Source organism: Camellia sinensis, chromosome 15 (assembly GCF_055761805.1).
Source record: "Camellia sinensis isolate YWXY chromosome 15, ASM5576180v1, whole genome shotgun sequence".
In the NCBI taxonomy this organism is placed as follows: Eukaryota; Viridiplantae; Streptophyta; class Magnoliopsida; order Ericales; family Theaceae; genus Camellia; species Camellia sinensis.
This window is the reverse complement of record NC_138975.1, coordinates 66,900,223-66,917,803: the sequence shown is the minus strand read 5'-3', so window position 1 is coordinate 66,917,803 and position 17,581 is coordinate 66,900,223. Positions and strand designations below refer to the sequence as shown.

The window sequence follows — 17,581 nt, the reverse complement described above, 5'->3', positions numbered from 1 at the left end:
CGTTCTTAATGAACGAGATCTGAATGAATTATGAAAAAGGATTGAGAATCGGTAAGATTGCCACGTGTCGGCCACAGGGCGTTTCTACTTCTCTATAAATTGGGAAGAACTGATGCGTTTCTACTTCTCTATAAATTGGGAAGAACTGATCAGAAGCCTTAGAGTGACCGAAATTAGTGAGGAAAGAAAACAAAGAAAGGAAAGGAAAGGAAAGAAAAGAAAAGAGAGAGGGAAAGGTACGTAAATAGAAAGGTTGTGTTAGTAAAGGAAAGGCTAAGGATCAATATTAAGGAGAGTTATATTATACCTTGAGTCACCATAATGTATTTTACGCATGTTTTAACTTATCATAGTTTATTTTATACAAGTTACGTTTTATAAATTATCATAAACTTTATTAATATTTCAGTTACGTGGATTATTTTCTGAACTCTATTTGTTAAAAATGAAACGCATGGATATGTTTGTTTAAATTCTAAAGAATATTTGACTATAACCTTATAAATACTTATGTTTTGTAAGTACTACCACGGGAGTCCCACGCCTTGGGGAATTTAAATAACCATTGGTTTCTGTTTGACCACTTTGTGGTCCTCTGTTTGTCATGGATCCATTGACCTCTGTTCTGACTGTCACTTCTGTGACTTGTTCTGTACTGTGGTTATGGTTATTTATGTATATAATTTTTATGTTTCAGTTTCTGCCACTTAAATGATTTATTTACCAAATTAAGTTATGTAAATGTTTTGGCTTAACTAACTATCCATGGTTATTTTATATTCCCTGTACTCTTGGCATAATATTTCTCACTCTGCTGTGTGCTTATAGCTGTTATCCTTTCAGGTGACGAGATATAGGGGAAACCCATAACCTCACCAAAATGGAACCACACATGGATTGCTGTTGAACCACCTTTCTTTTTATCTTTATCTTTTTTTTTTTTTGCTCCCTTTTTGTGTTACTCGGGGCCGGTTATTGAATAATAAAATAATTAAAGCCCTATAAATGTATTTTCTTTTTCTTAAATAGTAAAATGAAGTAAATTTTTTGTTTAATTATTTTTATTTCCGTTTGCACAGTTTAATTTGCTACGAATAGAATAAGTTAGTAAGTTGCGATTCCATAAATTTTTTGTTTAATTATTTTTATTTCCGTTTGCACAGTTTAATTTGCTACGAATAGAATAAGTTAGTAAGTTGCGATTCCAACCCTAAACCCCTGGGGTTGGGTCGTGACAAAGGTGGTATCAGAGCCAGGTTCAAAAAAAAGAAAAAACTATTTTAATTTGATCAGGAAGTTCAAAAAGTTATAAATAAATCTATAAATAAAATTATATAGCTGAGAAAATATAATAAAACAAAAATAAAATAAAATAAATAATAATAAGTATTTACTTGCAACATTATCCTTTTGTGTATAATCTCACATTTATTTTGGTATTGTAGAAATGTTAGAGATTTATCTTGATGATGCATTTTGGAATGAGCTCCTGGCCATCAATTTAGATGAAATCTTAGTCGAGCACCCCGTCCTTTCCCCCGCCTTACCTGAGGGTTGGGGAGATTTCGAGGACATAATCCGAGGACTACACCCAAGCCTTGCCTAGTTGATGGGTTGGCTAGTTTATATCTAGGCTGATCCTAGCGACATCCCATATTTATTATGGAGACATAGCCTTGTCGATACACACAGACGTTTCCTTGGACCATCTCGTGTCCTTGGCGTCGCCCCGGGACATGATCGCCCGCATTATATCATAGGCCCTCTACCCCCCCAGACTTTGTGGCTAGAAGGGGGAACGTGTACCCTGAGGACTATATTTTCACCACAGTACCTAACCCACTGGAGATCATTAATATTCAAAATGTTGACTTTAGTAATAACCTGTCATATGTTGAGACACCCAGCTGGATTGTCGAATGAGCATTTTTGGGACACATACAGTCCATCCCCATTTTCACAGTCCAAGTAGTGTGGATGTGTTTTGGAGTAGTTCAGTTGGGGAGAGAATTTGACCTTTTTATGAAACACTATTTCCCATGGTTTTTCGGCCCATTTGACCCACCACTCTAGATTTGGGTAACAGAAAATCTTTTTGTATATTGACCATGCTGTGTTCTAATCCCTTTCTTTTTTTTTTTTTGCCTTTTTGTTTTTGTGTACCACAGAGATGGAACACTAACATATTCTGACTGATGTAATATAAATTATGAGAAAATTAAAATTGGCATTTCATATAAATATAGATTGCACTACACATGTATATATATGTTGCGTTAAGAATATAATGCCTCGTTTATTACTTTGTAGAATGGCTAATAATGGTAATGGAAGTGAGTCATCAGTTAGTGGCACTGAATCGATGGAATGAATAATGGAAAGAGCGGTTACTAGCTTTTCGCAAGTGTTGCAAACTAACATCAATAATGGGATGCTGGACCGGCGAGAAGAGCCGGTTACTATAAAACAGTTCCAGGATCTGAAACCCACCACATTTACTGGCGGCCCAGACCCAATGGTAGTAGACGCTTGGGTTAAAGACATGGAAAAGATTTTTCGTGCCCTACCCTGCACCGAGAGACAAAAGGTAACTTTCGTCACTTTCACTTTCAAAGACAATGCACAGGAATGGTGGCTTCTCACTCTGTCCAAAGAAGAAATTACGACTTGGGTAAGATTCTTGGAAGTATTCTACGAAAAATACTTTCAAGATTCATTGCGGGAACAGAAGACATCCGAATTCATATATCTAAAGCAAGGAACCATGACGGTGGCCGAATATGAGAGCAAGTTCACACAACTCGCTCGGTTTGCAACATACGTCATCCCCACCGAAACTCGAAAAGAAAGAAAATTTGAAGCAGAATTAGATGCTGGAATTAAAGACAAGCTCGAGGTCTTAAAACTGCCAACCTATGCAGAAGTAGTAGACTGGGCGTACATTGCAGAAAAGGGAATTAAAGCCTCGCGCTCTGGGGAACCAAACCACAAGAAGTGATTATGGGAAAGAGACAACAGAAGACCCGGTGTTTTGCCTCCCAAAAAGGTGAATACGGATACAACCAGCTCAGGCTATCAAGGTCCTACCAACCCCCGGGGTAGCACTGTTCCAATTTGTCCCACTTGTGGGAAGGCTCATTGGGGACAATGCCATCGAGATACGGGGGCATGTTTTAAATGCGGTCAAGTTGGCCACTTGTTGAGGGATTGTCCAAAGCTGACAAATCCTACAGCCAGTCCCTCTGGCCCAGTCAGGAAACCCGCAGGACCTGGAGGAGAGAAGAAGGACCAAAAACGCCAAGGTTGGGCTTTCGCCTTGGTACCTGGAAAATCAGAAGTTATTGAAAATGTTGTATCAGCTAAACTTTCTGTCTATGGTCATTTAGCTCATGTCCTCATTGACTCTAGGTCAACTTATTCTTTTGTTGCACCACACTCTGCTGCCAAGTTGGCGTCAACACCCGGACCATTAGGATATATAGTGGTTGTGTATTTTCCTTCCGGTAAGTCTGCTTGCAGTACTGATGTGTACAGATCTTGTGCTATATTCTTAAAAGGCAAAACCTTATATGTAGACTTGATTCCCCTCCGCATTGGAAACTTTAATGTGATCATCGGTATGGATTGGTTGGCTGCCAACCACGTCTCTATTGATTGTAAAGCCAAAAAGGTCTTCCTTAGGTTACCAAACCAACCCAAACTTTTTTTTGATGAGACTGGAGTTTCTAACACCCCCCGTATTATATCCTTCATGACAGCCCAACGACTTCTAAGAAAGGGATGTGATAGTTATATTTGTTATGTGATCGATACAAAAAAAAAGCCCCCTACCTTTGATGTAATTCTCGTAGTTCGAGAATTCCCAAATGTTTTTCTTGAAGATCTACCCGGTATTCCAATTGATTGGGAGATCGAATTCACTATTGAAACCCAACCTGGTACACAACCAATATTAAAAGCTCCTTATCGCATGCCGATAACAGAATTGAAAGAGCTGAAGACTCAACTCCAGGAACTCCTGGACAAAGGTTTTATTCGACCTAATACCTCACCCTGGGGAGCTCCAGTGTTGTTCATAAAGAAGAATGATGGCACAATAAGATTATGCATCGATTACCGGGAGCTGAACAAAGTCACCATCAAGAATCGGTATCCTCTGCCGCGAATTGATGACTTGTTCAATCAACTTCAAGGCACCCAAGTATTTTCCAAAATCGACTTCCGTTCTGGCTATCATCAGCTAAAAGTCAAAATGGAAAACATCGAAAAGACTGCCTTCAGAACCCGTTACGGGCACTACGAGTTTCTTGTCATGCCTTTTGGCGTCACAAATGCCTCAGCAGCCTTCATGGACCTCATGAACCGAGTGTTCAAACCTTATCTTGATGAGTTCGTCATCATCTTCATTGACGACATCCTCATATACTCCAAGTCACCAAAGACCCACGAGTAACACTTGCGAACAGTTCTACAAACACTACGTGATCACAACCTTTATGCCAAGTTAAAGAAATGCAAATTTTGGATCACTAGTGTACACTTTCTCGGTCATGTTATTAACAAAGATGGCATCTTGATTGACCCCAAAAAAGTTGCAGCAATCGTGGACTGGCCACGACCTACTAATGTGTCAGAAATCCAAAGTTTCTTGGGTCTAGCTGGTTATTATCGACGCTTCGTGCAAGATTTCTCAAAAATAGCATCATCCTTGACCCAGCTAACTCAGAAGAACACACCCTTTGAATGGACTAATAAACAAGAGTGTTGCTTCCAAGAATTAAAAAGTCAACTTGTGTCAGCTCTTGTACTAGCACTCCCTGCAGGAGCAGATGGATTCATAATCTGTAGTGATGCCTCATACAATGGTTTGGGTTGCGTTCTCATGCAAAACGAAAAAGTCATTTCATATGCGTTGCAACAATTAAAGACTCACAAAAAGAACTACCTGACTCATGATTTGGAATTGGCTGCGGTAATCTTTGCCCTCAAAATCTGGCGTCATTATCTTTACGGTGCAGCGTGTGAGGTTTAAATATCTATTCACACAGAAGGAACTGAATATGAGGCAACGGCGGTGGCTAGAATTTATGAAAGGCTATGAGGTAGAGATCCATCACCATCTAGGCAAAGCTAACGTGCTGGCAGACGCACTGAGCCGAAAGACGACGAGAAGTTTGGCATGTACTCTTGTTTCCCGCAAGATCAATGAGTTGCTCGCCAACATAACCATGGAGCCTACATTGATTGAAGAAATTAAAGCGCACCAATAAGAAGATAAACTCTTGAAGAAAAAGTATGAGGAACAAAGAAACACGCTTGATCCTAATTTCATTCTAAGCAATGGGATACTAAAATTTCGGAATCGAATTTGCGTACCCGACATCCCAGAACTCAAGAAGAAGATACTGGAGGAAGCTCATAACTCAAGATTTGCAGTCCACCCTGTCAACACAAAGATGTACCATGATCTGAAAGAACACTACTGGTGGGTCGGAATGAAAAGAGATATAATAAGCCATGTTTCCAAATGTCTGCATTGTCAGCGTGTTAAAGCGGAACATCAGAGACCTACAGGACTACTGCAACCACTCCCTATTCCTGAATGGAAATGAGAGCACATTACTATAGACTTCGTGGTCGGGCTACCACAGTCTTTTTCAAAGAATGATGCAATATGGGTTATAATAGACCGATTGACGAAGTCAGTGCATTTTCTACCAATCAAAATCATGTACTCTCTGAATAAGTTTGCCACTTTATACATCAAGGATATTATTTGTTTGCATGGTATCCCAGTTTCAATCATGTCTGACCAAGACCCTCACTTCGTGTCTCACTTCTAGAATAAATTGCAATAAGCTTTGGAAACTACACTGAAGTTTAGCACGACTTATCATCCACAAACCGATGGGCAATCCGAAAGAACAATTCAGACATTGGAAGACATGTTACGTGTATGCGTGTTGGACCTCAAAGGTAACTAGGATGAGCACCTACCTTTAGTAGAATTTGCCTATAACAACAGCTATCAGGCAAGCATTGGAATAGCGCCGTACGAAGCTCTGTATGGAAGGAGATGTCGATCACCTCTATGCTGGACGAAAGTCGAGGACAGGAAATGGTTAGGCCCCGAGATTGTGCAAGTCACAAGTGAAAAAATCCAACTCATCCAACAACGAATTCGCACTGCTCAGAGCTACCAGAAAAGTTATGCAGATACTTGAAGAAGGGACTTGGAATTTCAAGTAGGGGATCATATGTTCCTCAAGATCTCACCAACAAGAGGAGTGATCCGATTCGGGAAGCGGGGAAAGCTAAACCCACGCTATATTGGGCCGTTCGAGATATTGGAAATGATTGGTCCTGTAGCCTATCGCCTTGCACTACCTCCTGAACTATCCAATGTCCACAATGTGTTTCATGTTTCAATGCTTCGACGGTACCTCCGAGATCCAGAACATGTCGTCGACTATGAGAACCTGGAAGTTCAAGAAGATCTCTCTTATAAAGAACAACCAGTGCAGATTCTCGATCATCATGATCAGATTCTCTGAAACAAGACCATACCACTGGTAAAGGTCTTATGGCGAAATCATCGTATCGAAGAAGCTACATGGGAAACGGAAAGTCAAATGCAAACCAAATACCCACACCTTTTCGAAAATTAAGGTACATCAAGTTTAGGGACAAACTTCTATTTAGGAGGGGAGAAATGTGACATCCCAAAATATTTAATTAATACCACAACTAACCACGTGTTATGTAAAGTAATTTATCATTGCTGTTATCAAATATGTGACGAGGAAATTTATGTCTAAGTTAATCACTAATTAATGTGAAAAGATTAGCATGTATAAATAAGATTAAACGAATTAAATGCCACACAAATAAGTATAGTTAAAGATAATTATGGTTGCATGTGATGATATATTATTAACTACATAAATAATAATAAATATATAAATCTAGTTCAGCATTAGGCTATCAAAAATGAGATTAATTAGGGATTTTTATTTGGGGCCAATTAACACAAATATGGAATTATGATACCAGTTGGGCCAAATTAGAATTAAAGGTAGTAAATAAATAAATACAATAGTAAAAGTAAATAATAATAATAATAATAATAGTGGGTGTGGTAGTAAAATAAATAATTAATTTTCTGTGGGTATGCAATAAAGTATAATTTAGTTAAGGATTAATTTGTTTATATAGTTACAATAAGAATCTGGGCCCAAAATGTAAATATCTTATATATATAGATAAGTGATAATCTACGTTCTTAATGAAGGAGATCTGAATGAATTATGAAAAACGATTGAGAATCGGCAAGATCGCCACATGTTGGCCATAGGGCGTTTCTATTTCTCTATAAATTGGGAAGAATTGATCAGAAGCCTTAGAGTGACCGAAATCAGTGAGGAAAGAAAAAAAAGAAAGAAAAATGAAGAAAGGAATAGGAAAGAAAAGAGAGAGGGAGAGGTACGTAAATAAGAAGGTTGTGTTAGTAAAGGAAAGGCTAATGATCAATATTAAGGAGAGTTATATTATACCTTGAATCACCATAATGTATTTTACGCATGTTTTAACTTACCATAGTTTATTTTATATAAGTTACGTTTTATAAATTATCATAAACTATATTAATATTTCAGTTATGTGGATTATTTTCTGAACTCTATTTGTTAAAAATGAAACGCATGGATATGTTTGTTTAAATTTTAAAGAATATTTGACTATAACTTTACAAACAATTATGTTTTGTAAGTACCACCACAGGAGTCCCACGCCTTGGGGAACTTAAATAATCATTGGTCTCTGTTTGGCCACTTTGTGGTCCTCTGTTTGTCATGGATCCATTGACCTCTGTTCTGACTGTCACTTCTGTGACCTCTGTTTTGTTTTGTTCTGTACCGTGGTTATGGTTATTTATGTACATAATTTTTGTATTTCAGTTTCTGCCACTTAAATGATTTATTTACCAAATTGAGTTATGTAAATGTTTTGACTTAACTAGCTATCCATGGTTATTTTGTATTCCCTGTACTCTTGGCATAATATTTTTCACTCTGCTGTGTGCTTATAGCTGTTATCCTTTCAGGTGACGAGATATAGGGGAAACCCATAACCTCACCAAAATGGAACCCGCACACGGATTGCTGTTGAACCACCTTTCTTTTTATCTTTCTTTCTTTCTTTCTTTTTTTTTTTTTTTTTTTTTTTTTTTGGTGTTACTCGGGACCGGTCACTGAATAATAAAATAATTAAAGCCCTATAAATGTATTTTATTTTTCTTAAATAGTAAAATGAAGTAAATTTTCTGTTTAATTATTCTTATTTCTGCTTGCACGGTTTAATTTGCTACGAATAGAATAAGTTAGTAAGTTGCGATTCCAACCCTAAGCCCCTGGGGTTGGGTCGTGACAATAGTAGTGCGACGCCCAATCAACACCCATAGCCTAGAACACTAATTGGGTCTACAAGGCACCGGAAAATCATAACTCTCAGCTTTTGGTTCATTAACCATTAGTATATTTTTCTACAATATTACCCAAGGGACTTTATGTTCACATCATATGTAACATTAAATACAACATTACCCATAATAATATACAAAATGCAAAATAAAATGCCAAGCAATTTATATAATTAATAAAGTCAACAAATTATTTTTTTGAGGGCACAAATGCTAACAGACGTTTCTACCACTTAAATTAGTATCGATTGCAACACTTGATCGAAGAGATATCTACATAGGATTTGTGAATGGAAACCATTTCGTGCATGTTTAAACTACCGAGCCTACTTAGATCATTATTATGTCTTATTTTGTAATTCTACCTATTGATGTTTTTGTTGCAAGTTTATCAGCAACCTGGTCGTCTAGTACCTCTGATATCAGATAATCAGATTCATTTTCATCACCCGTGTGCAAGTGGATGGGAGAAAATATATACTACCCGTATTCATCAATTTCGTATGCTTGCTAGTCCTGATGCAGTAACTATCGAAACTATCGATATAAACAAATTGTGATAGTATGTTTGATTGATGGAAGCAAACAATGATAGATTTTATAGATACTTTTATGAATGTTCATACACTTGATGTTTTTGTGAATATTTTTATAGATACTTTTTATGGATGCGTGTTTGATTTATGGATTTTTTTATTTTTATTTTATTTTATGGGTGTTTGAAGGAAAAAGTGAATCTTTCAACGTACAGTGATAGGTGGCTAGACAGATTTGGCAACATAACACTAGAGTAATCTAATTTGTATAGTAATGTATTACTGAATAGACACTTTACAAGGGGCCCCAAATTAATTTCTTATTATCATTCAATCGAACAACAACATATTGTTGGGAAAAAAAAGTCTGTCTGGTAATATGGCACTGGATTAATTTAAATTCATTAGCATTGTATTACTGAACAGGCCTGGCACAAATTTAAAAATTATTGTTTGGAAGAAAGTGACTCTGTAAATGTATAGTAACAAAACGTTGAGAAATCTATTTTTTTCGACGACATAACACCGAAGGTTAGCATTGTGTGATCAAACAGGCACTTCGTTGTGAGCTCCACTCACTGTTTTCCTTGCGTCTCTCTCTTTTCCCTTGATGGGCTTTTCTTTGTTCTCTTATTTTCCCTCCAAAAATTGTTAGTGTAAAGAAGTGGAAGAGTTTTGAAGAGTCTTATTTTAGGGTTAGTTTTGGAAATATAATAGGTATAATGAGAATCACATTTTTTTAAGTGGTATAATGAGATGGAAGGTGTAAAAAGGCAAAGTAATGGGTATATAGAATCATTCTAAGAAAAAATAAAGGATTAAACAGTTCACAATATTACATTTTGGAATTTATTGATGTTTCACCCAAAATTCAATCTATCATGAATTTTAAAAATAATAATCAACAAACTATTTTCATAATATTCACTAATTAAGCAAAAACATAATATTAAGCAAATATTGTTCTACTTTAATCCGTCATCATTTTTTGAAACACAAATTTTCAAAATATAAATATGTACATTATTCCACCATTCACTTAAACAAACATAATATTTAATAAATAAACATATATAATTTGAGAGGGTAATTTTTGGGAAAAATTGGGCCGAGCTGCGAGTTGGGCTTTAATTCCCGAAAACGCGAAGGACTAAGTGAAAAAGGCCGTAAAGGGTACTCCGGCCTAGGAGAGACAGAGTTACTCCGGCCCAAGGAGGTGGAATTACTTCGGCTTACGAAGTAACAGAGTTACTTCGGTTAGAGGATTGTAAAGTACTTCGGTTTGGGGAGCCACTTGAAGTTAGACCGGTCTTGAAGGTATACCGGTTTGAGAGTTATGCCGGTCGAGTCGTTGGTTCGGTCCGAACATACCATGGTTCATGTATGAGAGAACCGAGATATGATAGCGTGAAGAAGAACCGAACAACTGTTAGTACGGCCTACTTTGTGGCTCGGCATAGCCATTTTTACTTCGGTCAAATGGAAGTTCGGCCATAAAGAGAACCATCCCACTTGGTTTAAGCAGTGGGGGAGGGTGTGAAAGGATAAGCATTATCCTTAAGAGTATGAATCCTAGGAGGACTCTGCATGGAGAAATACAAGTCCTAATAGGATTGTGCCATATGAAACTTATAAAAGCTCACAAGCATCACCTTGGAGGAGGTAATTGAACACAATCTTTCTGAGAACTTAGAGCTTTGTCTATTTGTCAAGTTTTCTGACTTAGGCATCGGAGAGGTTTCCAGCACACACCCGCCGGCTAGCTCACGTTTGTGTTTTCAGGTGACAAAGCGACGTCGTACGGAGGAGCGTGGACTTGGTCAACAGGATTATACGAGGAGAATTATTTCCTCCCCGTACATAATTTAAATTATACAATCCTATTTGATTCAAATTCAGGATGGTGAACCTAAATTGGGAACCACCCCCACTTAGACCGATTCACTAATTTTTCAAATCAAGATTAAACCACGAATTAAAAAAAAAAACTAAATGCGACGTGGTTTTTAAAGTAAATCTGAACCGTTGACAAAATTTGTGAGAGAAAGAAGCTAAGAAACCAGAGTCCATCGAACTATAGTATATAGCATATCTGCTCCAGGGGCACAGTGAGAATCAAAAGGAGCGCATGATTAGATATTCCTGTCGTCAAACTTTGTCAACTCAATGCAAACCCAAGTGTTGGATTCGCTTCCCTCAATGTGGGTTCTCAACCAAGTCAATCCTCATGACCCAACAACAGCACATGTTTTACTCGAGGAGTCGACCGGCTTCGGACTTCGATTCTCATACGTACGCCAGTTTGCTCCAGAATTGTATCATCAATGGCGAACCCACCTACGGAAAGGCCCTGCATTGTGAAATTCTCAAAAAAGGTGGTTGTTTGGACTTGTTTGCATTCAATATCCTCCTCAACGTGTATGTCAAATCGGACCTCTTGTCAGATGCACACAAGTTGTTCGATGAAATGATCGAAAGAAATATCGTTTCTTATGTCACGTTGATTCAGGGTTGTGGGCAATCTCTTCGCTTTTTGGAGGCTGTTGAATTGTTTGTTAGATTACATAGGGAAGGTCATGAACTTAACCCATTTGTTTTCACTACGATTTTGAAGTTGCTTGTGAGTATGGAATGGGCAGAGTTGGGTTGGAGCGTCCACGCATGCTTATATAAGCTTGGTCATGGGTCCAATGCATTTGTTGGCACTGCTCTTGTTGATGCCTACTCGGTTTGTGGCCTTGTTGATGCTGCTAGAGAAGCATTTGATGCAATTGTTTACAAGGACATGGTTTCTTGGACTGGGATGGTGGCATGCTATGCAGAAAATGGTTTTTTTGAAGAGGCATTACAACTGTTTTCTCAGATGAGGATGGTGGGATTGAAACCAAACAATTTTACCCTCGTGAGTGTGTTTAAGGTCTGTCTTGGCCTGGAGGAGGTTGATTTAGGGAGAAGTGTTCATGCGTGTGCTTTAAAAACGTGTTATGAGATGGATCCTTACGTGGGCGCTTCTCTGCTTGACTTGTACACTAAATCTGGAGATATTGAGGATGCTCAGCATGTATTTGAAGAGATTCCTAAAAATGATGTGATTCCTTGGAGTTTCATGATTGCACGGTACTCTCAGAGTGACCGCAGCAAAGAGGCTGTCAAACTATTTTGTCGAATGAGGCAAACTTTAGTTATTCCTAATCAATTTACTTTTGCTAGTGTGCTGCAAGCATGCGCAACTATGGAATGTTTAGACTTGGGGAAGCAAATCCACTGCCACATCCTGAAGGTTGGTCTTGACTCGAATGTATTTGTTTCAAATGCCCTTATGGATGTGTATGCCAAATGTGGAAATATGGAGAATTCAGTGGAACTATTTGTGGAGTTGACAAATAGAAATGATGTGACTTGGAATACAATGATTGTTGGCTATGTGCAATTGGGAGATGGGGAGAAAGCATTGAATCTGTTTCTACGTATGCTTGAAGACCAAGTGCAGGCAACCGAGGTGACATACTCTAGTGTTCTTCGTGCTTGTGCTGGCTTAGCAGCCTTGGAGCCAGGTACACAAATTCATTCTTTCGCTATTAAAACCATATATGACAAAGATATAGCAGTTGGCAATGCTTTAATAGACATGTATGCCAAGTGTGGGAGCATTAAGGATGCTCGTTTAGTGTTTGAAATGATGAGAAAACGAGACGTAGTATCATGGAATGCTATGATCTCAGGGTATTCCATGCATGGTCTGGGTGGTGAGGCTCTGAGGATTTTTGAGAAGATGCAGAAAACAGAGATTAAACCTAACAAGTTGACATTCGTTGGCGTTCTTTCAGCTTGTAGCAACACGGGCTTGTTGGATAAAGGTCAAGCCTATTTCACTTCCATGGTACGTGACCACGATATTGACCCCTGTGTTGAACATTACACTTGCATGGTAGGCCTTTTAGGGCGATTAGGCCATCTTGACAGGGCTGTTAAGCTGATTGAGGAAATGCCTTTTGAGCCTAGTGTCATGGTTTGGCGTGCTCTGCTTGGGGCTTGCGTTATTCACAATGATGTTGAGCTTGGAAGAATATCCGCCCTGCATGTGCTTGAGATGGAACCCCAAGATGAGGCAACCCATGTGTTAATGTCAAATATGTATGCCACTGCAAGAAGATGGGATAATGTAGCTTCGGTTAGGAAAAACATGAAGAGAAAAGGAGTAAAGAAAGAACCAGGCCTAAGTTGGATTGAGAACCAAGGCATAGTTCATTATTTCACTGTAGGGGATGCGTCACACCCTGACATTAGATTAATTTATGGAATGCTGGAGTGGTTGAACATGAAAGCCAACAAGGCAGGTTATGTTCCTAATTGTAATGTTATATTACTCGATGTTGATGATGATGAAAAATCACGCCTTCTGTGGGCGCACAGTGAAAGATTAGCTTTAGCCTTTGGGCTTATTAGGACACCATTTGGAAGCCCTATTCGTATCATGAAAAATCTCCGCATATGCGTGGACTGCCATGCTGCAATTAAGTGTATATCAAAGGTTGTGCAGCGGGAGATTGTTATAAGAGATATTAATCGATTTCATCACTTCCAAGATGGAACTTGCTCCTGTGGTGATTACTGGTGATATGCCTTAATGATTACACCATGCATGGTTGGGTGTTCAATGCCCACTAACATGACTCAGTTAAGAATTTTGTAACATGATTTTGAAGTGGATAGCCTGGTTATCCTAACATATTGGTGATAGCCTAACACCAAGGTTTCAAAAAGTGGCATTACGTAATGGTTTCAGCAGCCATCGCAACATGTTATACCGGCTGTAGCTGTGATGGAAAGTCATGTACGTAACAGCACTTCAGCATCTTGAACACATTCTGATGCAATTATTGGTCTGCATCTTTGCTCAATTCTGAAGCAATTGTGGTCGAAGATTATGGAGTATATCTGAAAATTGGAGAGCTAAATCTTATAGAGCCAAAAAAAGCCACAGCATTCGAACTATTCAAACAATGTAATATTTCCTCGTAGCGTAATACATTTCGGGCAAGGTGCTTCGGTATGATTAACTACTTTGAGAACACAAATAGCTCAAGGTCCTTCGGTTTGATCAACTACTTTGAAATATATGTATTGTTCTTCAAAATCCAGCTCAATGTGCTTTGGTATGATCAACTACTTTGAAATATATGTATCATTCTTCAAAATCCTCATGATATCTCAATAACCCTTTCGCACATGACCTACTTCGAATTGGTTTTCGGCAAGATATCTCATAGAATTATTGTTTTTGAGTGGTCAATTTTTTGCAATATTCACTAAGGAAAATTTACGGTCCTAATAGGTAGATTTATTATAGGTCTTATAAAAATTAATGACATTTTTCATTAAAAAATTATTAAAAAACGTCACTAATTATTAATTTTCAGCGACAGTTTGAAAATTGTCACAAAAAATGTCACTAATCATAAATTTTAGTGACAGTTTAAAAAAATCGTTACAAAAATAGTCACTAATTTTTAACTTTCAGCGACAATTTGAAAAATTCGGCACAGAGAAACGATACTAATTATAAGTTTTAGCGATAATTTATAAAAATCATGACAAAAAATTTCACTAATTGTCAATTTTTAACGACATGCAAAAAGTTGTCATAAAAAATTATTTTTAGCGATAATTTTATTAAAATTTATTTGCAATAGAATTTGATGGGAATTAAATCTAACTATTAAGGCCTATTGATAATTTATTCATAAATCATACCATATATGCTAGTCTTGACAAATGTGCATTTTGTATTGCACTTCGGGAAAATGTAATACAGCGTAATATTTTTGTTAGTATGTACTTGTATGTATGTATTTTTTATTTTTGAATGCATGAAGAAATAGTGTGTGATTTTTTATTTGATTAATGGATGATTTTCAAATATCACTGCCCTTTGTGGTTTTTTTATTTTTTTATTTCACGCTTATAAAACTTGACAATCGACACGGTGTGTTGTGTTTTTTGAGTCTGGATCCTCTTTGGCCTTTCCTTCCAGCTCTTCCTCTCGTTGACGGACAAGATTCGGCCACATCAGCCATGACAAAACTTACAGTTGAGATTAACTATAAATAAATAAATAAAAAGTTGAATTCATTCCCCACACAGCATTCTGACACTCTCTGTCCTATCCACCACTCACACACACACTATCTCTCTCTCTCTCCCCCCTAATAAAAAATTTAAAAAATTATTTGAATCTTTTTAATTTTATTTTCATAATATATATAATTTTTAATATAAAATTTTAATTTTATAAAATTAATATCATTAAAAATATACCTTTAAAATGAGACTAATATTAAATATATTTAATAAAAAATTAAAATAAATAAAAATAATTACTATGTTTAGTTATGTTTTGAAATTATTATTTTTTCAATATAAAAATTAATTTGATGAAATAAACACACAAAAATCATATATTTTTAAAATTCTCAAAAACAGACTTCATTTCAAAAAAAAAAAAATTCTTATGAAAATAAAAAAAAAAACATGTTGTATTTGATTTGCACCTATGCACAGATTAGATTTGTGTGTGTGTTTTTTTTAAATGCAAAGATTGGATTTGTGTGTTGTTTATTTCCTTTAAAAAAAAAATTTCATATGATTTTTTTTTTTGAATGAAGATTGTTTTTGAGAATTTCAAAAATTTATAATTTTTGTGTGTTTATTTCATCAAATTAATTTTTATATTTAAAAAATAATAATTTCAAAACATAATTAAACATAGTAATTACTTTTTATTTATTTCAATTTTTTATTAAATATATTTAATATTAGTCTCATTTTAAAGGTATATTTTTAATGATATTAATTTTATAAAATTAAAATTTTATATTAAAAATTATATTTATTATGAAAATAAAATTAAAAATATTAAAATAGTTTTTTAAATTTTTTATTAGAAGAGAGAGAGAGAGAGAGAGAGAGAGAGAGAGAGAGAGTGTGTGTGTGTGTGAGTGGTGGACGGGACAGAGAGTGTCAGAATGCTGTGTGTGGAATGAATTCAATTTTTTTTTTTTTTTTTTTTTTTTTTTTTTTTTATAGTTAATTTCAACCACAAGTTTTGTTATGGCTGACGTGGCTTAATCTTGTCTATTGACCAGAAGAAGAGCCGGAAGGAAAGGCTGGAGAGGATCCAGACTCGTGGTTTTTTAGATGACTTCAAAGCTGGTTTGAAGTCCTGTCACTGAGTGTGACAACCCTCACTACTGTTTATTGATAATACCACTGATTACTGCTAAACTGAGACAGATCATGATAAGTAACTGAATCGATTGAAACTCTGAGTTAATTGATTGAGTGTGGTAGTTTAAGTGCATGTCTATCTGTTTGACTGTTAAATTATCTGTTCATGTATTATGTTTAAATTGTAAATTGAAGGTCTTATCGGCGGCCGAATCCGAAATTGATTAATGTTTTATGCTAATTGGAATTTATGTGATTTTATGGTATATTTAATTGAAATGTGATTTGGTTGGGTAAATTAGATTAATTATTGATAAATTACATTAGTTGGCTTATTTACCCTTTTGCCATTAAGTGGCCATTCCTACAACTTTGACTTGGGCTCAATTGTTGCATTACAAACACCATCTCACCCTTTTCCATCTAGAGCTAGCCGACTAGAGAGAGAGATAGGAGATAGAGTGATTTCATCTTGTTTTGGCTTGGAGATTAAGAGATTTGAAGGCAAATTGCATATTTGAGCTTCTACATTTGAAATTGGGAACCTAGGTAAGGATTTCATCCTTTTAATTGTGAAATCAAGTTGGTTCTTGCATGGCTCATGGTAATTTAGTCATCTAAGTCTAGAACTGGTCTACATTGTTGAATTGAAGCTTGTATCATGCATGCATGTGCATCTCTTGAAGTTTAGAGTTGTTTTCATGGAAATTATTGCATGCATGTCCATATTTGGGTTATAGTCCATGAATTCATCATGTTTGGGAGTAATTTAACTCATTTGATCTTGCTTTGGAAGCTTTGAAGTTGATTAAATTCATGCATGTTGCATGTTCATCATGTTCTTGAAGTTTTGATGAAATTGTGTTTTAATTGACTCACCCTTGGGCTTTGATTTTACAAATTGATCTTTAAAACATGTTATATTATGGGTTAAAGTGTTTTTCCAGAAAATGGGCCCAAGAGGTTGAGTTTTGATGCATTAGAGTTGAGTTTTGAGCTTGAGGTTCAAATCTGGAAATTCCAGATTTTGGACTCACGCTTGAGTGAGGAACTCCACGCTCGAGCGTACGCTTTGTGTTCATGCAGTCCGCTCGAGCGAGGAAAGTGGCGCTCGAGCGTGAAATGCGTGTATCCAGTACTTTGCATGTGTTTACAGTCCGCTCGAATGAGAGAGTTCATGCTCGAACGAGGACTTGTGTTTCACGCTCGAGCGTGAATCGAGCGCTCGTCGAGCATGATTTTTGTGCATCCAGTATTTTTAATGTAGCTTACAGTCCGCTCGAGCGACGGAAGTCACGCTCAAGCGGAGCTCCTTTGTCTGCATATTCGCTCGAGCGTAGAA

The 17,581-nt window shown here is 36.7% G+C and overlaps 2 protein-coding genes across 2 annotated transcripts; both read left to right on the top strand.

Moving 5' to 3' along the window:
• Positions 1-2,374: 2,374 nt before the first annotated feature.
• Positions 2,375-2,998, top strand: LOC145813032 (uncharacterized). The gene has a single exon (XM_082908293.1). It carries the CDS (start codon positions 2,375-2,377, stop codon positions 2,996-2,998), a length of 624 nt encoding a protein of 207 aa, XP_082764419.1.
• Positions 2,999-10,910: 7,912 nt separating this feature from the next.
• On the top strand, positions 10,911-14,210 carry LOC114312396 (Tetratricopeptide repeat (TPR)-like superfamily protein). Its single transcript, XM_028258625.2, has one exon. The coding sequence runs from the start codon at positions 11,141-11,143 to the stop codon at positions 13,628-13,630; it is 2,490 nt and encodes an 829-aa protein (XP_028114426.2). The 5' UTR covers positions 10,911-11,140; the 3' UTR covers positions 13,631-14,210.
• The last annotated feature ends 3,371 nt before the right edge of the window (positions 14,211-17,581 follow it).